This window comes from Oryzias latipes, chromosome 22 (genome assembly GCF_002234675.1).
Source record: "Oryzias latipes chromosome 22, ASM223467v1".
Lineage (NCBI taxonomy): Eukaryota > Metazoa > Chordata > Actinopteri > Beloniformes > Adrianichthyidae > Oryzias > Oryzias latipes.
Window position 1 is genome coordinate 15,917,970 of NC_019880.2, and position 25,803 is coordinate 15,943,772.

The window sequence follows — 25,803 nt, forward strand, 5'->3', positions numbered from 1 at the left end:
TTTGGGCATCTGGGTTTTGCCCTTTTTTGGGAAGGGTATTGTGAGGATTCTGTGGTTAAATTTGGTTTTTAAGTTGTATTTTTGGTCATGTTCTGAGTTGTCCCCTGTCAGTCACTGGAAGTTCATGTTAATCATCCACAGTTGTTTCATTTCTATTAATTGTCCTCTGTATATTTAAGTGTCTGGTTTTCAGCTCTTCATTGTCAAGTCATCTGCTTGGTTTTGTCACCTTGGTTTTTGTCATGTCTGGGTTTATTTATTTAATGCTGAAGTGTCTGAGCCATCTCTCCTACATCATGGGTCTAATTCCCCCAGTTTCTGACTCTAACGTAAAATGGAGCACATTGGTGCAAAGCTGCTCTTCTCTACGACAGAATCAGCTGATTTACATTGTTTGCGTAAACACTTCATTACCGTAAAGTGCTGCGCAAGGCTCCCTTTCTCCAATCCAGAATCTGCAGGAATTATGTTAACTGTGTAAAATGGTTGAAGAGTTACAGTAGTCGAAAGAATGTAAAAACTGGGACTAAATCTTTGCTGTAAAAGGGTTAAGGCAGGAAAACCCCATCAACCTGCATCTTAATCTCCTTCAAAGTCCATGTAACCCTTGTGCTATCCTAGGCACTTTAACATTGGGAGTTGGGTCATCTAGACCCACTAGACAGTGCTCTGAACCTTTTTTCTTCAATGATTTGTGATCTTCACTGGTGTCCATGGATTACATGAAATCTTTCCACCTTTATCCACCTTTGTCATGGTAGGGAGAACATGTCTATGTCAGGGTGGGGTCATCTAAGATAGCACAAGGGTTAACAATCCCACATCATTTTCTAAATCAGGAATCAAACTCATTAAATACCAAAGTTGTCTTTTTTCACATTTTCAATACATTCCACTACTTTTAGCAAGTAAATAAGTAACAAAAATCCACAGAAATCTTTTCCTCCATGTTTGTCTCACTTCATCTTAGACTCTGACTTGCAGTTGCCCTGTCAAACCTGATATTTTTGTGAGACTCCAATACAAGTTGTTGTAAGCTTGCAGAACCGCACAGCTGCAACACTTCAACACTTCAAAAACAAAAGAAAAGAAAAGGGAGTATTAACAATAAAATACGTTGTGATAACTTATTATAACCGATGGCTCATTTTATCAGCTGTAAAAAAGAAGTTACGCAATGAAGACTCTTAAAAGTGCAGTAAACTTGTTACTGTCAACACTCATTAAAGTTTGATAATACAAACAGGCTTAGCTGCTCCTTTGCTCAAAAGATGACGACAATCTCGTTTTGAACAATCAACTGTCAACTAATCAGAGAGCCATTTACAACAACAGCAACTCAGGTTAGACCAGCTTCATCTCTACACGAATGCCCCAGACTCAAAGAGAAGAGCCTCGGTACGAGCTTTTTGTTGGTTTGGCAGACGTATCAAAAACAGACTGTGGCCTCCAACAAGAGTCCTCCACAGCTGTGCTCTGCATGAGACGCTTCCTGCAGCAGAGGGTGGAACAGGGTGAACAAGGTGGAGAACATTCACCCGCTGGCCTGTCTCACTAAAGCAAAACACCAACAGTATGAAGCGTTACAGGCTATTCTGCACACAGTGTAGAACCAAATTTAAATGGCATGATATCATGTCACGATTTTTTCATTGTTTTTTTTTTTTTGTGTGTGTTTTTTTCTTTCTAAGGTGTACATTACAGCCCATTACATGTTAAAATTGCATCGATGCAAACCATTAAGCATTTGAAGCTGTATAGACCATAAAATTAATATATAAGTTGTGGTTGTTGACCCTGCCTTCACCAAAACTGATGAATGTATTAGATAAACTCAATCAAATGGAAGCAGCTAAGATTTAAATATAGGTTGTTGTTTTTTTTTGGCTGCATCCTTTTATGAGCAGTACCCTGGGCTTTTTTTTGAGAAAGGTGACCTCATGGTACAATGACTGTCAAAATAAAATTTACGGAAACCCATTGTGTGACCAGCACAATAAATCGGAGGTGCAGCTATAAGGTTTTTACATTAAATACTGAAGAAACATTGAAAAACTTTGTTTGCTTTAGGATTATCTGCTGACACAAATTCATTAGTAGTTTAGCTATAGTTGCATTGTTTTTTGGTGGTTGTATGTATGATGACAAAAAAAGATCAAATGAAGACATTTTTTTTTACCAAAGTATTTTTAAGAGGTCAGCAGGAGAGCTGCTGGCCCTGGAATTCAACAGGGAGTGCTGCTGCTTTTGGCATCTTGGTCAGCGGAAAACTTACCGTCTGTGCAGTGACTGAACATTTGCCCTTTGAGGAGTCAACCCCCCGGCAAGTTCAAAGGAACATCTTCATTCCTTCGACAGGATTTAGTTGGCAAGTCAAGAATCAAAGCGTCTTCAAGCTTTCTGTGGTTGCTTTTAGAGCAAAGCAAAGGAAATTGTGAAGCTTTATAAACAATAATGTGATAAGGGGATAGGCGCAAATTACTTTAAGCCGATTCTGGTATTTTTGACGGGATTCCATCAAAGTGTCCACATTGTTAAACTGTTGTGTAAAATCTTGTGTAAAATACGAGGGTTGCAAAGTCTAAACACTGTTTTAGATGCATCCTCAAACTGCCAAATTTACTGTATTTCCAAAAAAGGAGAACCTTAGGGTGCATCTACATTTACTCATGTTTTGCACTTTCAAAACAACAAAAATGTTTTTTTGTTTTTTTAAACAAATGTTTTCTCAAAAGAGTCACTAAAGTCTTGTACCATTCTGGAAACTCTCACAGCTGTGAAACTACACACACATCACATTTGGCAACGCACATTCAAGCTGCCACTTCAAATGAAGACTCTATGTATATTTGTGTGAAGACGTGTCTCGCTTTCTGCGTTTAAAAATCTCCCATTCACATGTAGCTATGCAAGTCTTTTTTTGTAACCAATGCAATCAGGGACTTGGATTTGGTAGTGACATATGGAGCAAGCGGTGAAACTCACCAAACTCAGAGCATAGCTGGTTTATTTGGTGAACCCAGACACGGCAATGAGCCTCACGAAGTCTGCGTTTGTTTTTCAAACAAAGATAACCCAAGGCCACTCTGCAGTATATGCCATTGAAGGATGCTAGCAATGAACTGAATCACCTCTATTTTGTGCCCAATTCGCAAGATTTACCACTTAGAAATTTTGCACCAAGCCTCTTCTAACTCTCATGAGCTCTTAAACAATAGAAAAGAAGAAGCCCCTCCCTGCTTGTCCACTGTGAACACCATGGGTTAAGCACATGTTCAATGCCCGGTGTGTACACAGCTTGAGAATACTGTAACCCTTGTGCTATCCTAGGCACTTTAACATTGGGAGTTGGGTCATCTAGACCCAGTAGACAGTGCTCTGAACCTTTTTTCTTCAATGATTTGTGATCTTCACTGGTGTCCATGGATTACATGAAATCTTTCCACCTTTATCCACCTTTGTCATGGTAGGGAGAACACGTCAATGTAAGGGTGGGGTCATAGCACAAGGATTAAAAAGGTTTTCCCTTCCATGACTCTGATAGTTGACTTCCGGTCTTAGAGGTGTAGAAAAGGTACAAAATGCTAACCTCCCATCAATTCTAGCCAACACTTCACCAAAATTGTAATTTTATGCGAAATTGTCCCAAACTTGATTTATCAACCCAATAAGATACTACCAGCTCACTGATGTTTTAGAATCAAATTTTGACTAATAAACCCTTTTTATTTATATATATGTTTTACTTTTTCAAAACTTAAATCAAATACATCGTTTAAGGTTAGTAACTTCCTTTTAGGGTTTGGGGCCTTCTGAAATTCATTTCTCTTGTTAAACAATTCACAGTTGAAACAGTACAAAAATTCCAGCACCTCCTTGGTCTACCAATAAACCTTTATCCTGGTGAGGCATGTCCATAACACCTGCACTGGAAAATATCCGGAAACCATTCTGATCAGTTGTTAAAACTGACTCAGTTACTTTTTATTTTATCTTGGAGCAGCTCCTCAAATCCAAAATCTTCTCATTTACCCAGGACCTTCTTTTTTATACCAATGTTGTGCACGCTTTCTGCATGTTTCTGGTGTCTTTCCTTCTATAGGTTGTGAATTCCTTTGGTTTTATATTTCTAGAATTTATGGTTCCATAAGCTCTGTGTTCCCGGGTGGTTCAGAAAACAGTGTCTTAAATTTCAAGAGTTATGTGCTCTAAAGGTCAGAAGTTCCCAGAGTTTCCAAGTTTCTTTGTCCTCAGCATCTTATTTTGGAAGAACCCAATTTCCATTCAACCCTATTCCACAACTGCACATGCGTTGGTTTTCAAGGGACTGCCGTGTTCCCAGTTTTTGTAGGAACTAGTGTGCCAAGAAAGTTGTGTTTTTATGCTTTTTTTTTCTTTTTCCTAGGATCAGTCGATCCAAGGTCATATATTTACTGGCTTCTATGTTTTGAGATTCCTGACTTCCAAAGTTCTTGCAGCTTGTTCTCATAGTCAAATTCCCAGATGTAGGTTGTGTGTGCCAACTCTAGTTTAACTGGTTATGGTTTTAACAATTTCATACATTCATGTATTTCTAAGATTTAGGCTGATGTGCAAGCATTTTTGGCTGTTGCTTTTTTAAAACATCGCAGAAAACAAAACAATCAGTTCTGAAATAGATAGATCTTTTTGTAAAAGCCCTTATTTTATGGCTCCTAAAGAGACTGGGAACCCTGGAATTTAGGATCTATGAAAAATGGATAAACATTCCATGAATATGAACATATTTATATTGGTGTTTCTTTGAAGTTTGATTTTGGAAATAAATATTTCATGGGTGCTCTGTTTAAACAAATTCTAAATAATAGAAATGTTTTTTTTTCAGGTTTCCTAACTATGGTGACCCTGACCATGATACCTAACCTTGACACCCTTACTACTAGTTTGTGCAGAACTCCCTTTTATGGATGGTTTTTCTTCACATGAAAAATTTGTTTCTCACAACCCAAGTGGATTTTATTTCCTTATAGGATATGGTGGGTGGAAATCCTTATATAATCCTGTTTTTGGCCCAAATGCTCGCCTTTTATCTGGAAATATCAAAGCATAATTGTTACAGCGTGATAGAAGTGTTGCTAAAGCTAAGTAGTTTAGAGTCTGTGACACAGCTGACATGTTTGAGATGTTTTTGAGGTTCCACTTTTTTTCTTGCCTTGACTTTGACTGATTTTTGGACTGTTCCAAAAGATCTCTCGCTGTCAAAATAAAGGTTTAAACTTCAAAGCATATTTTTAAAGACCTAATGGTGGAAGGAATGTTAGCCTCCTTTCAGTGCAGATGACCAAATAAACCTTTTCATGTAGATTTTAGAATCTAAAACAGCTGGAAATTTTGATTTTTGACAGTTTTACCAAAAAATAGCCTGTTATTCAAAATACTAACTAATGACACCAGTTAGGGTAAAAAAGTCAATTAAAAGCCAAAAGAAGTTCTACATTTTCAGTAGTTTTATTGAAAAATGCCTCTTCCATTTCAGAAATAAATAAGAAAATAAGGCTGTGTGGATTTCACAAAATGTGCAGTTAAAACATGAGAAAAGCAATCCTATGTTTAAAGTCCTGCAACCAAATCCAAACTGCATTGACAGAAAACAACAATATATTCTGACTTCAGTAAATATACAACACAATCATGCAATTCCACTTTTGGAACAAAAAAAAAGAAACAGAAAATTTATTGTTGTACATCTGAATACTGTTTGCAGGATGGATGAAATATCCCATTGAAGATTTGTTTTAAGAGAAAATTTCATTTGGATTCAATTAGTTGCAATGATGACCCAACATTTTTCAACTTTATGGGCTCTTAATTAAAAAACAAAAATACAAATCAATGACTTTGCTCATCTTTTTTGCTGATTTTCACATGATTAGTGCTTTACACACTGGAGTCTGATAAAAAAAAAAGTTGTCATTGCATTAAACACAGACACGGAAGGGAAGCATTTGCAAGCACACAGGTTTGTAACATAAAGATAGCTATCATTTTGCTAAAAATTTCTCATGTCAATAAAATATATGCTCAATATAACCAGGGGTATCAAACCCATATATGTATTAGTCTTGTTCTGAGCATTTCTTCATCCTTACTCAAAAAAAAAAAGTGACATTTTTGTCCCCAATAGTACTCTGAGCTCCTTATTGGAGCTATGATGCTCCTGAATTGTCTAGTGGTAGCGATCTCTTTCCCCGTTGGTTCCTTGTATAACCTGATGATTGTACTGTCTCAAACTCTTCAGTTGGCTCCACAGGTATAGACGCTACATCAGGTTCAGGCTGGTAGCGTGGAGCTAGAAAAATATTTAGCCAATCAAAAATAACAAAAAACATTTAAAAAGAAGAAAAAAATACCTTGTCTACAACTTTTTACATGCATGGTTTAAATGATATTACATTACACAAAAGGTTTTGTGTCAAAATACTACCCTAACACCAAAAATGCATGCTGTCATGACATTCAAACAAACGGCTACAGGACATTAAACACTACAGCTGTAATTTGCTCAGCTTAGCATTTCAATTACCCAATGGGGACAATATTTGGGAAGCCACAAATCTTAATGAAACCATACAACATGCTAAGCTAATTGGAGCTAACGCTAGGTTGCTAGCATTTGTTGTCAAATGGACATTTTCGAATCAATATTTGCTTTTTAAATAAAGTTCCCCTTTAAACTTAGAATCAGCTCATCGACGTAAAAACTTCTCCAGAATGTGATGCAAAAGTACCAGTTTCTCAGCAAAAAAACAAAACAAAACAAAAAATAAATTTGGTACAGTACAGACAACTAAAAACTAGTTTAAAAAAATTCCATTTAGTTTTGTGAAAATTGAAAAAACTTAGTAAAAGCATGCTTCATTGTGGAGTAGAGCTGAATAAGGCACTTAGGAGTCATTAACAGAGGTTATGCTGGTTGTAAGTACGTAAGCAGTGGGTTATGAGGCACAAGCTCCATTAATGTGTTATCATGAGTTTTAGTGAAACACCCTGGTTTACACAATCATTTACATGGCAACAACAGAAATGTTCTATTTACACATATCACCTCTACATTAACATTATGGCATCCTCCTTGTTAGTAATCGTTTTGGCTGGTGTTTGTACATGCTGCTTCCATTGTCGGGATTCTCAGTCTTTTCTTTTTTTGTTTATATTCCTCAGCGGTTTGTGGTTCAAAATGCAACCAGGCCAGCAGGTAGCCATCACTGTAGCTTGCAGCTGTGAGATGATGTTAGTGCCAGTCCGCTCCTTTCACTTTTTTCTGACTTTCATGATACTTGTTTAAATGTTCAGTTAATTATGTCCATGGTGATTATCCTTACAAGCCCCAAAGCATAATGGCAAACATCTCAGAAACAGGCCTTCAGAGCCAAGAGTAAGTGGCACAGATGGCTTAGAAAGCTTATTATGCCAAACCTGAAAATAGTTCAAAGAAGGTGTTAGTTTTCTCTGAAAACATTATTCAATGTAATGTCAACCACCATACATCATTAGCTCTTTACATGCAATATTAGCCATTTTTTAAGATATTTGAATATTCTTTAAACCAAACCCATTTTGTAAGATTCCAATTAAGCCACTAGAATTTTGAAGAATGAGCTTGTCAAGTTTTGGCTTGAGCCTACATCCATAAAACGTCCTCAAACAAATAATTCCAAAAAAAAATACAAAATTGACATGATTAGGTTCTTGTCAAGAATTAAATTTCAGTCAATAGACAAATGTGAGTTGCCATCAGAAACTTCGTAGGGCCAATATTACCTTCAGCACAAAATGGGAAAGTTGTTTAGAATGATCAGAAATCAAATCCAGAGGACCGAGGGCCAAAATGATGATGAAAAATGTTGCCTTTTTTGTTTTATATTGTTTGGTTTAGGATTGCAGAACTTGACAAGCAAAGCATTTTATTAAGTTCATTGTGTTGTAATGGCCTTTCAGACTCAATGTAACATCGTCATTTATTATTGCTTTTGCTGCACAACCATTGCATCGAGGCATTAATCTAAGGGCTGAAAACCATGGACTATGTGGAATAAAGGTAAGAAAGTCCATTTTGGGGAGTGTAGAACCAGCAAACATGCCAATTGGGGGCAACTGTGTTGAAAAATCAAACTTCCCTTGAGATTCCCATAGTAAAGTGTGGCAGGTGAGGCCCCCTTGGTGGACAGTTCCACTTGGCTTTGCACAGTCAACAGGGACGGCCTTAAATGAACCTGCACTCGGCCTCACTGCCAAAAGGCCAGAAAAGGCCCACAGAAACCTATGTGGGACCCATTAGTGCATGTTTGCCGGAGAGAAATATGTATTTCTCATCTAAACTACTGTGAACAGTAAATACTGACTGACCTATGATGAACTAGTGGGATTATTTACTATCCACTTCAATTAAACTTTAGTTAACATGCATATAGAGAGAAATTATGCTTAATTTATAAACTTTAGAGCTCTTGACCAAGGAGTTTTACGAAGATGATGATTTAAGAAAATAATATCAAATAATTTCAAACTTTTATAAAAATATGTTCTGCCAAGAAAAATGGATTTTAAAAAAATATGAACGAACAAGCACCTAAAAATAATTATAACAATATGATCATCCCGCTCTATGCTGCAGCTTTGTTTGTTTCAAACGGAACTCGCTGTTTCTTCTCCTACAGGTGTTTCCGGTATTTTAGAGAGTTCTGCGCAAGTCCAAATGATTTTTTTCCAACCGAAAGTGTGGCGTATGTAAACGTTTGTTGTAAATGAATAAAGTTTTTCGTGGCCCGTGTACACAGTTCAACTATAATTCAATCTTTGATCCAATCAAAGATATTTTGCACATGTAACCGCAGCTACTCTTGCATTTTGTGAGTAAATGTCAACTGGATTTGATTAATTAATTTTTGTAAACCCAATTCTACTTATAAATACTCTAAATTGTTCATAAAAATGTGTGTTTTCTTGCTGCACATCTGAATTACCAGCACTATATGTCTGCAGGTATTAATCGAAAAACCTTATTTGCCTATTAATAAGTCTTTAACACCTTATTATTGCCAATTTTCCTTATTCCTTAATGGTGAGGAGAGGACTGACTGTCTGAAAAGCCATCACAACAAAATCACGTTTCAGCCAATAATTTAATGTAACAAGTCGGATTAATTTAATTTACTGTAAGTCCTTAACCTTGAAGGTGGGGGCCATACCTGTGTATCCTTGTCCATTGTAAGGAATACCAACACACTGAGAGGAGTCACAGTATCCAGGGGGTCCTGGTGGTCCTCTCACACCTGGATTACCTTGACGACCTGGGGGGCCACGGGATCCAGCAGAGCCAGGAGAACCTGGGGGACCTGTTCTAGACTCCCCTGGTGGACCTGAAATTAAAAGGGGGAAGTTTAGCACAAAATCCACTGACATCACCCATAAACCATGTGTGGAAATATGAGGGCAAATGCTGAGCTGCTGTGCTGCTGCAACATCAAAATTTAAATGGCTCAATTAGAGTAGTCAACCCACAAAAACAAAACAAAAAATGGAGATGCAGTCTGGGGTTGAGTGGAGTTACCCCCGGCCCCATCTGTCTAGACGGCAAAGACTCAGAATGGAATCTCCCCCCCCCCCCCTCATTTTCTCTCCATAAGTGAGGCCATGTGTTGTCAATGAAGCCACCAAAGAAAGCTCATTGTACAGCAATCCGGTTCTCCCACACACACCCGGAGCAGCACACACACTGAAGTGAGTCATCGGAGTGGACTTCCTCCCACGGGTCTTTGGTAGTTTCACTTCATTCAGAATCCTTCAAGTGTTTGCTGTTGTGGGTCAAACATCAGTAGGAACTTCCTGTCACTTTTTTGACCTTTTCCCAAAGAAAAGGACAATTTTGATTCACTGAAACCAAGGAAAAGTGGGAAATCTCTCAAATTTGACCCAAACTGAAACCTTTTGGATTGAAAACCGACAAAAGGGGAGACAGCTGTTCACACCTATGTTCACACAACGTAAGGGGGTCACGATATGCATTCATAAATCTTTCAGAAAGCAGGGAAGAATTGTAGTTTCCCTAAAAAATATATGTTTTGCAGCTGCCCTAATTTATTGCAGGCAAATTTAAGCCCCCTTTATAGGAATGTGCATTTAAAATGGGTGCGATGGGAGTACTACAGATGCCTGCAGAAAAGTAGTGTGTAAATTAAAACAGTTGGAGACCAACAAAGAACCTCAGGCTTAAAAAATAGCTTTACCTTTATTTTTAATTATTTCTTTGGCTATAAAAGCCAAAACAGCCTTTCTTTCAGGTGAAGATTAAAGAAAATAAAAATATTGGGATGGTTACCTGCTGGTCCAGGTGGACCTCTTTGTCCTCTGATATCTGCTCCTGGAGGTCCTCTCTCCCCCCTCTCTCCTGGTAACCCTACCAAAGCATTAAAAGATCATTTAAAAATGTCTTCCAGAACCTAAAACCCAGTCAACTCCTGCAAAAATTGCTTGATATTTTTAGTGCTAATGAGGATATAAATGTAAAAAATCCACAACTATTTTGCTAGTTTCTTTATCACTTCATATTTAAAGTTTTTGTTGATTGTTGTTGCTATTTTAAAATATATTTACTGTTTAAAAATGCAAAAAAATGACCTCTTTCTCCTTGATTTCCAGGTAATCCTGGGCTTCCAGGGAAACCAGATTTTCCAGGTTGTCCGGGCTCTCCACGAGGTCCTTGGTTGCCAGGGGGACCAGGAGGACCAGCCGGGCCTGGATTGCCATTACGATATCCAGAAGGAATTTGATTGAGCATCCCGTCAATTCTGCTCATCTGACCTGCAAGCACAGAAGCAAACCAGATGGTTTTCAGTAAGCTGTGTTTTTTTAAGTACAGTCAAATTCCAGGGGGATTAAGAAATGTTGGGCTTACTGCTCACGAGCTGTTCACAAACTTGTCTGGCAATGGAGCGCATCATATTTTGGGATGCAAAGTCTCCCTGAAAACCAGACAGTTTATGAGAAGGATGAATATAAACAGATTAAATGTGTAAAAGATACTAGACAACAGAAATACGAACCCGCTCTCCCTTTTCTCCTTTAAGGCCAACAGGTCCCTTTAAACAATGAAAGCAATGTTAGTAAAGGCTCCTCTTCCCTCGTGTCTAAATATTCTATACATACTGGACTTCCTGGTTCTCCTGACTTTCCTGGTTTTCCAGACATACCAGGTACACCTGGATTTCCTGGACTTCCCTGTAAAACAGATGAATCCACAAAAAATGGGATTCTTTGAACTGCTCCCACTCACTGATTGCATAACAAGCCTGAAGTCAGGCTGTGCAGAAGCAAACACTCCCAAGAACACTAAACTTTAAATGGAAACACATCAGCAGCGTAAAAAGGATATACACATATACACCCCAACCATGAGGTACTCCCGGTGGCTCTAGGGCCCCTTAGGATGGTATAGGCCATATGCGCTCTACTGTGGCATGGTTCCTGTTAGCGTGATGGTCACATTAAGTAGATGCAGGCCTCTGTTAACCGCAAGGAAAGGAAACACGATGCATGTACCATCCTCGACACAGTGGGGAGGCAGTGTTCACCAGCACATGGATGTGGAGTAATTGTTGTAGATAAATCAGGGAATAAAACAGATGTCTGGAAAAAAAAACATAGGTCACAGACACTCACCATGGGCCCTGGTGGGCCTCTGGGTCCAGATGATCCTTCCTTTCCTGGTGGCCCCTAAATAGAAACACCATGCAGTCAAACACAGGTTACAGCTCCCCGGGGACTCTATTTGTGCCATACATCACTGTCATTACTTATCATAAGTTTCAGCCTTTTTTTATTTTTATTGAGTAGGAGCTTCTTGATTGAGGTTGACACATATTAGGATTCGTTGCAACCGCTTTACTGTACTTCTGTCTCATGAAATGCAAGATCTTACATTAAAAAACTGGATCCATTTAAGGGCTTTGAAAACATTATGTCAACTATGCAGACTTGGAAGTAGATCTTACCCGTGCTCCACTTTGTCCGACAGGACCCATAGGACCACGCGGCCCAGGAGGACCCTGGGAAAAAAGTGAACACACTTAATCAAGCACTAATGATCAAGAACTGTACATGTATACAGATCTCCAAAGCCTCTGTTGGCCTTGGATATACAGGAACATTGTCATCTTTCTGTTAATAAAGCCAAACATAATATTTAATACTTGCTGTACAAACTAGAATAATCTCTCCTTTGAGTCCAAATATGTGATTGCTTCTAAGGCTGTAGCCATTTGTGCCAAATAAATTTAGCCTTTTACCAAATATTCCTCATAAGGGAGTTTGTACTAGAAGATTTTAATATTGTTAATATGTAAAACAACTGTAAAGCATTTGGCATAAAACATTTTCATCCACAAAAGAATTGTTGGGTTATTTGTCTCAGACCTAGATGCTAGAACTCCAGGTTGCATGTAAATCTTTCCACGTATCACATGCTCCCAGTTACAAGACTAGAGAGGAACATACTCCACTCCCTTCTTTCCCTTCAGTAACACAATCCCACATTTTAGAATAATTGAGTTGCTTTACTGGATTTCTACCATTTATCATTCAAAGACTGCATTGGGAGTTTGATTCTCCCTAAGGATTGTATTGTAAACCTCCCACTCTTTGTGTGGTTTCAATCTTGCCTTGTAAGACTGAGTTCAGTCCTCAATAGAGCTGTGACTCTGGATGGATGGGCTTCTGTTTCCTGTTCATAAACCACAAATGAAAGTGGAACACTTACTTGCAGCCCAGGCAGGCCTGAGTCTCCACGATCTCCCTTTGGTCCTTGGCGACCCTTGAGAAAGCACAGAGAAAGACTTTGTTGTTTTTCTTTTTTTACCCTTTTTAGGGTGATTGATGATATATTTTGACAGGAGAATTAGGAAAACAAGGAAGAGCTTCTAACTGGCGATGGGAGTGTAATGTGTTTTGACATTCGTTATACATCCCAGAGCAGACATTGAACACAAACTGAACTGTCACGTCAGCATAAAATTTACTGTAAAGTCACCTTAAGCAAGATTTTTGACGTGAATTAAAAGTAATTCAATAATGATCGGATTTCTCAGCATTCGAGATTCGTTTACCGGTTCTCCGGGGATAGACAGTCCATTAGGGCCTTGTGGGCCTGGTGGGCCCATTGCACCTTGGAGTCCTGGCTCACCTCGTGGACCCATTGCACCCTACAGATCACAAATACTTAATTATGATGTGGCAAAGCCGCACTCTTTAAAAAGAATGCACCAGACAAACTTAGAGCCTTAACTCAATCAGACTCTGAAGGCTGCAGAAAGACACAATGAATGGTAACAGTTTTGGGAAATGGACCCTTCAGATATTTGACATGGGCCTCTTTTAAATGTGGATGTGGAAAAATATACAGTGGTTAACTGAATTCAGATGTGTGCGATTTGCTGGTGCAACTATTGTCGTGCTGAAATCCTGCGAGTCTGACCATCGTTACATGGTAGTTACCCATTTTGAATAATGTCAGCAGGGTTTCGCATTTATCAAATGCAGTTTCTACAAATGTAATGGTCATTTATGGCATGCTTTAAATATCGTTTAACTCACAGGTTTGCCTGGGTCTCCCCTGTCTCCTCTGGGTCCTTTAGACCCTGGGCTGCCCTGGAAAAGTGAAGATCCAGAAACAGTGAGTGAGTGTAACAACAGGAGAACATTCCAAAAGCCTTAAAACCCAAAGCCATATGAAATCCTCGCTGGGACTCAGGGAGGTTATGAAGTACACGTATTCCAGACTTTGTAGGTCTGTTTTTTTGTTTTTTTTTTGCTGATGATTTTCCGACAGGCATTTATCTTTTGACACTTCTCCCCAAGCCCACATTTCTTTGCGTGCTGCCGGTCTCATCCTCAGCTGCTTTATTTAGTTGAGAAAAAAAAAATCGACATCTGCAAAGCACTTCAGCAGCCTTCTTCACTTGACAAGACGCAGCAGTTGTCAACCTCTGTAGACATTTTATCTCTGAAATCATCATCGTCAAAACATCTATGATGGAAACGCAAATTACCAAGCGAAGACAGACAAGAGGCAGAGACAGAGGGTCATTACCGAAGGCCCAGGAGGCCCCTGGGGCCCAACACTGTCTTGGGTGCATGTGCAGGAGTGGGGAAGAGCAGGACATTTGGACTCAATTCTCTAAAACAGAAGAAAAGGAGGACATAAGAAACAAATTATGAATTCAGCTTTAAGCATTGTTGGACATCAATTTTAAATGAGTTCTTATATGGCTTCATCCTTATTAGATCTTTTTGCCAAGATAAAGTCTTTTAAAAGTTAGAAATCCTGGAAGGTTCTTTGATGGAATGGGTTTTTTTTGTTGACATAGGGAGAAGCATAACAGTGCATTTGGGTATGTGATATATATTGAGTATTGATGTATTAAATCTCAGGCAAATTATAGTCAATTTAGCAGTAATTGACAAAATATGCGGAAACGTTTGATTCATTATACGGAATAAAAAAACACATATAATTTAGAATCTGCATTTTAAACCAACATATAACTTGTTGGCAACCACCTAATGAGGACAATTGCACGCAATGCTAGTTTCCTATTTCTAAGATTTGCTTTTGTTAATGAACAACATCATAAGTTTTAGAAATGTATCCTAAAATTTACTTTTGACATCAAATCTTGACCTCATGGTGAAGATTAATGACCACATTTCACAAGATGCGAGGGGGGAAAAGGGTTTGTTTCTTAGTAAAACAGTCCAGCAAAAGCTCTTATTTTGATAAGTGTGTGAAATGACTTCAAGGTGACACCTGTTCTTACCGTAGCAGGCAGGTCACAGCATTTGTCACGGCTGATCCAACTCAAGCTGCAGACAATGTCAAACATCTGGAGCTGGAACTACACAAAGGAATTAAAGGAACAACATGGAGGGGTGTTACAAATCCATTCCACGATAGAATGTATATCATTGGAAAAGACTGTCATCCTTTCAAGCTGACGTTATTTGGGAGTTGGTCGTGCTTGATTGCGCATGTGCACACAGGAGAATTTACAGTTGGAACATTAAGTGATGCTCTTCCAAGTCTTTGTCAACTGAGTTTGCACTCACTGTAGCGGACTGCCTCTTTCCACCTCCTGATTTGACCATCTTGCCAAGCACTTCATAGCCCTCCAGCGTGATGTTGTTGGCCTCCTTGATTGGCTTCTCTGCCACCTCTTGGCAGTCCACGTTGAGCTTGACCTTCTCTGGGGAGACGGTAATGTGGAGCTGCAGAAAGACAGGATGGAGGGTGGGCATTTTGAACAAAAAACACTTGAGAAATTTGACAAAGAAGATGCTCGCTTAAACACAAAAGGCGTTAAAATACTCCAAAAAATTGATGGGATAAATGCTAAAAGCATCATGTTTTCATGAAATGTTGACAATAAAACAATATAGTACAGGCACAGAAAAAGACTGCACTTGGATGTCATTTATAGTAACTGGACCATACAAATGTAAACACAAACAAAAACACTCCATGGGTGGAATTTTTAATGTGGTAAGTGATTATATAACAAAACTCAATGAACAAAGTGCCAGGTTCTCTAGTTTCCCTTCCAGAAAGCCAGTTCCACATCTTGAAACAATAACTTCTGTGGCATGCCATTAAGCGCCCTACACTTTCCATACTTTCCTTTTACAGTTGCACATTTTCTGCGGCTCAACAGTCAAACAAGCCTTCATTGTGTCAAGAAAAGCAAGCTAACATTCTCTGAAAAGATGTAACAACCACAGGCAAGGCTATAGTTCCTGGCAACCAGTCACAAAATTACAGTCAACTTCCTTGGCAATAGAACAAACCATCCAGTGGACCACAAAGAGTGAGGGGTGACATTTATCTAAAGGTCTTTGACTGGATGAAAAATATGATGATACTCTTGAGGTCTCACCCGGAGAACTTTGAATCCTAATTATAGACGGCAAATAATGAGCATGTATTTATTACCGCCAGGAGGAAACCCAATAAAACCCTCAACTCAGTGGAAAACGAGGCTCTGGGAAAACTGTGGAGCAACCTTTGCTCCCTTACGTAATTGGCTGGTGCTATGCGATATGGTCCCTCTGCAGCAAAGTGCTGACTTTCAGATGTTAATTAACACTATGTAATGCATTGTATCAACACTGCGTGACTGTCACCATCTCTTTTGAATAAATCTGATATATTTTTGCAGTTTCTATCAGGTTAGATTTCATTATTCTTGGCTTATGGCTCAGAAAAAAAACACATTTTTAAGGCATGCTTTAGTGAATCAAAAATGGATTTGAAGTTTTGAAGTTTGAGCTTTCTTATATGAGAATGGAACAAACACTTGTGCTTTTTCCTTTAGTTTGTCTATACCTACCATGAGGAAATTTACATTGATTATTACTTGTAAAGCCTTCTTCAACTATCATCCTTTGACCGCAGATGAGAACTGGACAGAGTAAATGTGACATCTCTCATTAAAAAAAATCTTTTACTTATGGTTCCAACGAAATTCAGTCAATTCCTTCACCATTTTTTCACAATACGGCTGTCACCATAATGGAACGAGAAATTGTCAATAAGCAGTGATTGGTCCGAGTACGTCTAAGTCAAGAATGAGCCTGTTGGAAGTCCACACCCCTACAACTGGATAGAGGGCTCGGGAGAATCTGTCAATCAAACATTTCACACGCCAGACACGAGACCACATCTAATTGCTCAGTTTATAACGTGAACAGCTTGCACTACATCAAAAATATCATAAATAAAACATGTTATAATAAAAATGTAACAGAGCAAGAATAGTTATTCTGACAAATGATGACTGATTAATAGCTGTTTATTTCTCAATAGAAGTCTTTGGAATTTCGGGTTTTTGGGACCAGTGGGTACTTCCTGTTTGGAACGCAATTGGGGAGGAGTCACTCAGTCCAGTTCTCATATAAAGTCAATCATCAGAAAAACAAAGGGGTGCATTAGTCCATCATGGAGTCATTGATGCAACAGAGGAGCATGCATGGAGAGTTGTTTTGGGTTTTTTGGTAAATAATTACCACAAATTTTCCAAAGTCTTTAGCAGGATTGAAGGATTAAAAAGTCACTTTAACAAACAAAAAATGTGTCTTTGCATTAAACAAAGTACATAAAGAAAGTTTTTTTATGTAGAAAAATAGCATCAGTGAAAAATGTGGCCAAATGACCATAAAATCACAAAGAAATTTGTAAGGACGTATCCTCAGGAAATTTGGACCTTAATTAATTTCCTCCCACTTTTACTCTTAAATTTTCTATTGCCAAATTTTTGTTCTTTCAACTAAATCGTTGAACGGAATAATTTGTAATTGTTAATTATACAGTTATGCTACTTAGTCTTTATTTTCTTAGTCTAAACATGAAACTAATCTCAAACATTTTTTTTCAAACTGCCAACAACTTAACTTTTTACAAATCTACCTAAAATGGATTAAACTTGAATTTAGTTCCCATGAACTTTTTTACAATTCATGTGTGGGAGGAGATTTCCCCAAAGGGCCAATGAGAAACCAGCATACTGGACTCCTTCAAGAGCTTTTCCACATGTCCGGAGCTTCACATCAGCTAAAACATCTCATGCAGATGCATTCAATGACCTCCAAAGTCTTCCAAAGACTCCAAAAAAACCATACATGTGCATTTTTATTTGTCATGAAGCTCATCACAATGTCTGAGATTTCAGCACAGACTGCTGCATTCAGCCAAAGTGTTAGAAAACCACTGACAACATGTAAGCTCACTCCATCACCGCAGTCAGCAGCGGCTTTTAGCCAACAGACCAACAAATAAGCAGCTAGGTAGACCGCTGCAGACACGCCAGGCCGTGGGGTAGCAACTACTGCACCGCAAGATAGCCACCCAGTGAAACAGCCATGCGAGAGTCTCCCCACTGGCCTCAGACAGAGGAGAACAAAACTCACTCAAAGAGTGGGCTGCTTTCCAGGCCAACCAGCACTAAATGATGTCATTTACATCAGCGCTGACCCGGAGTTTTCCAAGATCCCACTCATTCATGAAGTTACGCCGCAATTAGTTGTGTAGATGTTAAATAGTCAAACTTAAAAGCAAGTTACAACCGAACTCTGATCTCAGAGCCAATATATTGCTCTAATCCCTGTAATGTAAGGAAGTGGGTGAACTTTGATGATGGATAAGACCACTGCATGTTGAAAACAAGGCGGGGGGGGGGGGGGGGGGGGGGGTCATTCATGCCGATTAGCTTAAAAAAGTACCACAACTGTGGTTGTAGACTTGAGCACAGCTGTGCGAGGCTTTAAAAGCAGAAATGCATTTTGCCTTAATTTTTCAACGTTGACAAACGTTAACATGTTCTTGTGGCAATTTTCTGATGATAGAAGAGTTATATTTAAAAAAATAAGCTTCAAATTGCATTTCTGGGTATTTCTTTATTCAAATCGTTGTGAATCAGACAGAAAAATAGGGAAAAAGCTTGTAGCTGTGACATAGTTGTTGCAATGGGCGGACCACAAGCTCCCTGCTCCGCTCCATTCCGATGCATCCATTAGCTGACAAATAGCATCTGGCTCGAAACTGTAGCTCCAGTATTGCTCGCTATGTTTATTGAACCGGTAAGGTTAGGTTGGGGTTGTAAGGGGGTGTAAGCCAACAGGGGAACGTGTAAATAGAAGGATGACGGAAAGCAAGGCCAGGCTCACTCTTCACCAACACTCCCATTCAGAGCTTAATTTCTAGTGAACCACCTCTGCTCTGAACAACACAGGTTTTGTCATTTCGGCTAAAAACGGCACAATCATCATTAAAAGACCACTGGGAACGCTTTTAGAATAAATAAAAAAAAATGACTGGTACTGCAACTTAAAAAGAAAATACCAAACAATTATCCTTTGTTGTTCACAGGTAGTGAACTTTCTGGAAGTTTTAAACTCACTACTGCTTCTCATTGGAAAAAAGAGACATCTTTACATCCTGGAAGGCCCCGGGAGAAGCTCTGCATTAAGCTGTGCATAGGCGCCTCAAACAGCTTTTCTGTTCATATAAACGAGGGAATAAAAAGATGTTTCCCAAACAATCTTGCAACTTATATTTGATGTTGGGTACAAGAATCTGAAAACAGTTTAAAGAGATGTTTTTTTAACTGCTACAATAATAAGAGGCCCGCGGGACGAGTCCTTAATTTGCTCCATGACAGAGAAGAAGACATATTAGCACATATGTCATGAAGACAGTTGCAAACATCTGGATACAAGCATTAAATCCATTTCTTACAATGACTGGGTTGTTCTTGTCTGCACCACTGCACAGATGATCTTGTATGTTGGGTAACACTAATAATGGTTTTATTATTTTTACCCAGCTTGGTGTATGTGCAAAAGTGACTCACAAAAGACCACTGTTTCATATTAAAGTTGATGACTTCATTCACGATATAAGAACCAGGAGAAGTTTTGGTCTTCGTGTGGATGAACATCCATGACAAACATTTTTGCAGAATGTTCTGCCAACTCATACTTTAATTTCCACCTCTCTTTAAACATATATTTGTACTTTAACCAAATAGGCTTTGCTTTACATATTAACCCATCTTACCTCATCTTTTAATCTACCGTAAAATGGTTCCCAGTGTTCCTTTAATTATGATTATACAGTTTTTGCCATTTTTAGGACACAGTTTCTGCAGAGTGTTAGGAGTTCATTAGAAATTTCGAGTTGTGGGCAGGATTGTTGGCCTGGAGCAACACCGCCCCTCCTTCCCGTCATTCATCTGTTCACAACAGGGCTGGCCAACTTTGGTCCTCAGAAGCTTCAACCCTGCCTGGTTTCCAGCTCTCCCTGGACTGCTGGATGCTGACTACCTTAACTAGGTGTGCTCAGTCAATCAGGATGTGGAATCACTTGAGTCAGCCAATCAGCAGAAAGATGGTCATGGAGAGATGGTAACCAGGCAGGATTGTGGGTCTTGAGGATCAGGATTGGCCAGTCCTAGTTTACAAGCTTTACTACAAGCTTACGGCCCCTCACACCTCTGACTTAACATTATATTAAGGGTATAACATTTTTCCCAACTTGTAGGGGCCCTATAGGCCAGATAGCACCCCTGGAGTTTGTCTGTATTGCCAAATGGAGCTGCCGGTTCTGACCAGTTGAAATCCCTGATTTAAGCAAAGCAAAGCTTAAATGTCAAACCATAAAAATGGGCCAACAACTACATTGACAGAAGACTGACACCATGGTGAAAAGCTGAGTCCCTTTGAAAGGTAACATGAGACAACCACACATGACTGGCTGTGAGTCAAAGCTTCTTTTTTGAACAAAAACTCCAAATCAAATGAGGCAGAGAACATAAAACGTAAAGGGAAATGTGTGTAAAAGGAATTCAAAAGACTGAAAGCAATATCTAAAATTCCTAAATAAACAAAGAGCTAATTGTTTGAAAATGTTCCAAATGGCTGCATTTAGACACATCCTTTGCCTTTGAGGGTCTTGCATTGTGTTTACCTTGTGGAAGCTTCCGTGGAAAACCCGTTTCACTTGCTCCTCATTGAACACGGCTCTCTGGATCTCTCCCCGGGTGTCCTTGTTGTAGAACGTGAGTGTTTTGCTGGAAGCTGAAAAAGGGGAAGATCTCTGATGAATCCCTGGCAGTATGTTACAATGCAGAGGCACGCCAAGTATAGACAGGACTATAGAGAGCATATGTGTTTGCAGAGGGGACAGACGAAAGGAAGGCTGACAGGGATTAGAACCATTCCTGCAAACAGCCATGTGCTTTCCACGAGCGGGAGCACAATGCTGGAATTTGTTTCTATTAAAGACAACAAATCTCCATGAAACATTTGAAGAAAGGAAACAGAATCAAAGTTGGATGATTTTCAGCCCCACACCCTAGCAAAGGGCATTTTTTCATAGCAGGGATTTGCTGTAAAGGCTAAAATCTAGCTCTAAAAAAAAGTAAATGTTATAAAACTTGACTAAATCACATCTCCCATCAATCAATAATGATTGAAACCTACGATTCATAGTGACTCCAACTTCAGGGTTGTTGTTTTTGTCAGAGATCTGCCAGATATCAAAAGGTTCAGAGGGTGTATCAGGCAGCAGGCGGAGGAGCAGGATTATAGTGTAGGATGGAGGAAGGCCGTCGGAGTGGATTTCCCTGTCGGTGTTGCAAGCACATAAAAAGATGAGTCTAAACTGCTTTTTGAACAACATAGACACAAAGAAAAACTGCCAATACATAACTCAGAGAACTTAAAATCTACAAAACTCAATGTACCAAACATGCTGCACCACCTATAAATTAACTCATTGTCTTCTTCTGCTTACAAAAAATTAATATCTTTATCCGAACTTACAATCATAATGACAAAATATTCCATAGCCTTCAACACGAAGGTAATTTATAAGCTCATACAAGTATAAGAAAGTGGGACCAGTTTCATAAAAATGAAAAATGCTACTTTTCTTTCTGCAAGCATCTTAGATTTTACTATCTCTGGCAACAAAAAACATTTGGGCTTTATGTCAAAAGTCACAAGGGAAATTCCCATAAATATAAGGTTGGACAACTTTATCTGTATAGTATATTACTAGAATATGCATAGCATAAGGGTTGCACTTTCCCAAACAGTGTTTGGCTTTAGCTCGTACTTTGTGGGCTGGTTTAGGAAGGCATCTTTGTGCAGCCTGTAGGCAATGAAGCTGTTGAAAGAACCTGGCTCCATGGAGACACCATTCATGCCAGCAAATGTTCGGTCTGTGATGTTGAAAGCTTCCAGCATCCTAAATCCTGGAGGAAATCAACAGCAGGAGTCACACCGAGATAAAAAAAAAGATGCAACGGATTAAAAAAACAAAAACAACAGAGAATAGCCATTCGTGGGATTTGTCAATGTCAGTAAGGTCTTTGAGGATTAGTTTGTGTTTGGTTTAGTTGAATGCTTACCAGGTGTGGTGTATCCATTGATGTAGATGAGAGGGCAAGCTGAAAGATGACAAAAGTCAGAGTTACAAAAACAGATTAGGGTTTAAGCAAGGCAAGTCATGTCTTTTCAAATCAGTGGCTGGGCTTCCTTTGCAGGTGTGCTTACGAAGCACTCCAGACATCATAAAGTCAAAAGTACATTAATGTCTGACTCACTGGAGGTAGCCGTTTCACAGATGAATGTGATCAAGTTGTCCTGGATTTTGGAAAAAGCGTCGTAATCGTCAACGACAAACACGTGTCTTTCGGTGGGCTTGCTGCCGATAACTGCCAGTTCTCTCATGCTCACATCAGCCACTCCTACCACAAACACACTATAGCCTGCAGAGGACAACATCACACACACACACAAGAGGAAAATAAACAAAGAGAAATTGTTAGGCATCCAAAAACCAGGTCTTTCAAAATGGGTCCACTGCGACACGATTGAGTAACAAAGTTCAGGACTGCTGAAAGAAATCCGAGTTTGGGAGTAAACAATTCCATGAATATTGTGTGCAAACTTGTACAGAATTTGGAAGTAAATTATCTAAGATAATAAAAAAAGAATGCTGTTTTTACCAGAATGCTGAAGTTTTTCTGCGCTCTTCTTGACTTCATCTTGAGAACGACCATCTGTGACAACAACCAGCACCTTCGGGACATTCCTCCTCATGCCATTGTCGGACGTTAGTACCTTTTCATAGACGTGCTTCAGAGCAATGCCTGATAAAGAAAGAAATCAATCCAATCAAATCCTAATTTATTCTAAACTAGCTACCCTTACTGGCCACTTTATTAGGTACACCTTGCCCAACTTGTTAATGCAAATTTCTAATCAGCCAATCCCAAGGCAGCAACTCAATACATATAGGCATGTAGACATGGTCTAGACAATCTGCTGCAGTTCAAACTGAGCATCGGAATGATGAAGAAAGGTGATTGAAGTGACATGACTATTGGTCTGAGTATTTCAGAAACTGCTGATCTACTGGGATTTTCCCCCACAACCACTCAAATAACCACTGGTTCCAACTGAGGTCTGCAGAAGAGCATTTCTGAACTCACAACATGTCCAACCTTGAGGCAGATGGACTACAGCAGCAGAAGATCACACCGGGCGCCACTCCTGTCAGCTAAGAGCAGGAAACTGAGGCTAAAAATCACAACGCCTCTCCAAAATTGGACAATAGAAGATTGGAGAAATGTTGCCTGGTCTGATGAGTCTCTGCAAAATTCAGATTGCAGAATTTGGCATCAACAACACCAAAGCATGGATCCATTCTGCCATCTATCGACAATTCAGGCTGGTGGTGGGGGTGTAATTTTGTGGGGGATATTTTCTTGGCACTTTGTGCCCCTTAGTAACAATTAATTACATTTACAACACCACAACCTGCCAGAGTATTGTTGCTGACCATCCCTTCATGACCACAGTTTACCCATCTTCTGATGGCCATGACGCACCATGTCTTAAAGCTTGAATCAACTCAGACTGTTTTTTTGAGGATGATAATTAGTTCACAGTCGTTAAATGGGCTCCATAGTCACCAGATCTCAACCCAGTAGACCACCTTTGGGATGGGTGGAACAGGAGATTGGCATCATGAGTGTTCAGCCAACAAATCTGCATCAACTGTTTGATGCTATTATGTCAATATGGACCAAACACTTTAAATAAAGTTTCCAGAACCTTGTTGAATCTATGCTACCAAGGATTAAGGCAGTTCAGAAGGCAAAAGGGAGTCCATCCCAGTACTAGCAACGTGTAGCTAATAAAGTGGTTGATGAGTTCATATCGTTGTTTATGTATCTTGGTATACCAGTCTTAGTGTTGCCTCCCCTGTAGCGGATTGACTTCAGTGCAGATAGGACAATGCCCTTGTTGTGGTAGGTGTTCAGTTTGAACTCAGTCTTAGCATCATCGCTATACTGCACAAATGAAACCTGTTCAAGGTATTAATGTACAAGAAGAGAGAGAGTCTGTCAGCAAATGAGTGAAAAAAATGCAAATGTCAGGAAAAAAACTAAAACCCACAGACCTGCATTCCAGTTGGGCTAACAACATCAAAAGCTGCTGTCACACTAGTGACAAACTGGAGGACTTTGGCAAAGCTGTCATCTCCAATACTCCATGAGCCGTCGATGAGGAAGACCAAGTCAGCCTTCGCACCTTTACACACTGTGGTGGAGGTAAAAAGGACGTTTATGGCTTGTTCTATGAAAATTATTACATTAGTCATTTGTAAAGCAATCCTCACTGTCAAGAGCATCAGGCACTATTGATGGAGGGGGAGGGGTGGGAGGCTCGGTTGGCACCTCGGTGGGTTTGACCACTATAACAAAAAAAGAATTGCATTAAAATCAATCTGAACAACGGAGTCTAACAGTCAGAGATCTCCAGAAAGAAGGTCTTACATGTTTTCTCCTTAATACTGACTCCAGGTCCTTCAAGGTTGAGGGTCTGAGCGTAAACCGTAGCGTTGTAAAGAGTGTCAGGGGTCAGGTTGTCAAAGCAGTATTTACTCTCTGGGCCCTGAACTGTGATTTCTTGAGCTCCACCCTTGAAGGCTACAAGAAAGACAAGAAGACTGTTAACAGACCCACATTTCTAAAAGCACAACAAATCAAAGGCCCAACTCAACAGGGGCACCAAAGGGGGGAAAATTACACTCAAAAGGGTTGACTTTAAGTCTGTACGACGTGGCTGCTCGGTGAGGGACCCACTGGATGCAAAAGGAGTCATAGCCAACATTGTAGGAGGTTAGGCCTGTCACATTGAGGTACACTAAAGGGAAAACAACACAAACACTGTTAACATTGTTCACCACATTAAAACATCCTTAAAATATATAACACTTCAACAGTTGACATCACCTCATAGATAATGCTTCTAACTTACATGTGGTGCCTTGACCATTTAGAGGACCACTGATGCCCGTTCTGTACTGTGCTAGGACCGTCAAGTCATAGGTAGTTCCAGGCTTCAAGTTTTGCAGCTGATAGGTGGTCACATCTCCAACAAACACCTCAGATGAGTCATAAGACCCTTAAGAAGGACAAACAAATGTAAGGTAAAATAAATGTAAGCATTGCCACAAACCACGTACAAACTGAAAAATGATCAATTTAAAAAAAACAAATCTAAATATATTAATAAATTAATCCCCAAAGAAGAATTAACTCTCTAAGGCCCGCTACTTAAAAAAAATTGACAGACATTTACATTTTTTTAGAATTAAGATGTTTTTTTAAACTAACTGAAATAATTGCCCACTGTCTTAAATTTGATCCATGCATTTTTAATATGGTATAAGTGTGTTATACAGAATTAATTATCAATAAATTTTTGCATCATTTCAATACAGCAAGTTATCGTTTCGAAAAATAATAAACAAAGTTATTCTCACCAAAAAGTTTTGAAAATTAGCTACCGGTAAACGTTTTCCGCCAAAAGTGTTTTTAAGATTTGGAAAAGCCCTTCCACTCTTCAAATTTGATCCACATATTTTTAATACAGTGTAACTGTATTATAAAGAATTAGTTATCAACACATTTTGCATTCATTCAACACAGCAAGTTATCATTTTAAAATGAATATCAATAGATGAGTTCATCTCAAGTTAAAGTTAAAATTAGCTAAGCTTGTCCTGCCAAAAGTGTTTTTGAAATATTTTTTGGAAGCAGCCATCATAAATGGGCAGGAATACCCATCCACTGCTTCTAATGTGATAAGATAGGGTAGAAAGCATGGAGGGCTTTTTAAGGAATGTTTGGATCATGCTAATTA

At 39.2% G+C, this 25,803-nt stretch overlaps 1 protein-coding gene across 3 annotated transcripts in view; it reads right to left on the reverse strand.

Annotated features, from left to right (window-relative positions):
- Positions 1-5,464: 5,464 nt before the first annotated feature.
- col12a1 (collagen type XII alpha 1 chain) overlaps positions 5,465-25,803 on the reverse strand; it is a 57,093-nt gene continuing 36,754 nt past the window's right edge. For 2 of the 3 annotated variants that reach the window (XM_011490503.3, XM_011490502.3), the window contains 27 exons: positions 24,916-25,062; positions 24,685-24,801; positions 24,432-24,584; positions 24,275-24,349; positions 24,056-24,195; positions 23,837-23,960; positions 22,596-22,739; positions 22,191-22,355; positions 21,996-22,034; positions 21,701-21,839; positions 21,064-21,206; positions 20,549-20,658; positions 15,139-15,297; positions 14,850-14,927; positions 14,123-14,209; positions 13,627-13,680; positions 13,140-13,235; positions 12,794-12,847; positions 12,030-12,083; positions 11,698-11,751; positions 11,185-11,256; positions 11,082-11,117; positions 10,934-11,000; positions 10,657-10,839; positions 10,358-10,435; positions 9,228-9,398; positions 5,465-6,328 (listed from right to left, as the gene is read on the reverse strand). In XM_011490503.3, the coding sequence (XP_011488805.1) occupies positions 6,186-6,328; positions 9,228-9,398; positions 10,358-10,435; positions 10,657-10,839; positions 10,934-11,000; positions 11,082-11,117; positions 11,185-11,256; positions 11,698-11,751; positions 12,030-12,083; positions 12,794-12,847; positions 13,140-13,235; positions 13,627-13,680; positions 14,123-14,209; positions 14,850-14,927; positions 15,139-15,297; positions 20,549-20,658; positions 21,064-21,206; positions 21,701-21,839; positions 21,996-22,034; positions 22,191-22,355; positions 22,596-22,739; positions 23,837-23,960; positions 24,056-24,195; positions 24,275-24,349; positions 24,432-24,584; positions 24,685-24,801; positions 24,916-25,062 (2,882 nt within the window). In that variant the 3' untranslated portion in view covers positions 5,465-6,185. Of the gene's footprint in view, positions 7,456-9,227; positions 9,399-10,357; positions 10,436-10,656; positions 10,840-10,933; positions 11,001-11,081; positions 11,118-11,184; positions 11,257-11,697; positions 11,752-12,029; positions 12,084-12,793; positions 12,848-13,139; positions 13,236-13,626; positions 13,681-14,122; positions 14,210-14,849; positions 14,928-15,138; positions 15,298-20,548; positions 20,659-21,063; positions 21,207-21,700; positions 21,840-21,995; positions 22,035-22,190; positions 22,356-22,595; positions 22,740-23,836; positions 23,961-24,055; positions 24,196-24,274; positions 24,350-24,431; positions 24,585-24,684; positions 24,802-24,915; positions 25,063-25,803 lie in introns of all 3 variants that reach the window. The other variant, XM_011490504.3, reaches the window with a different exon arrangement.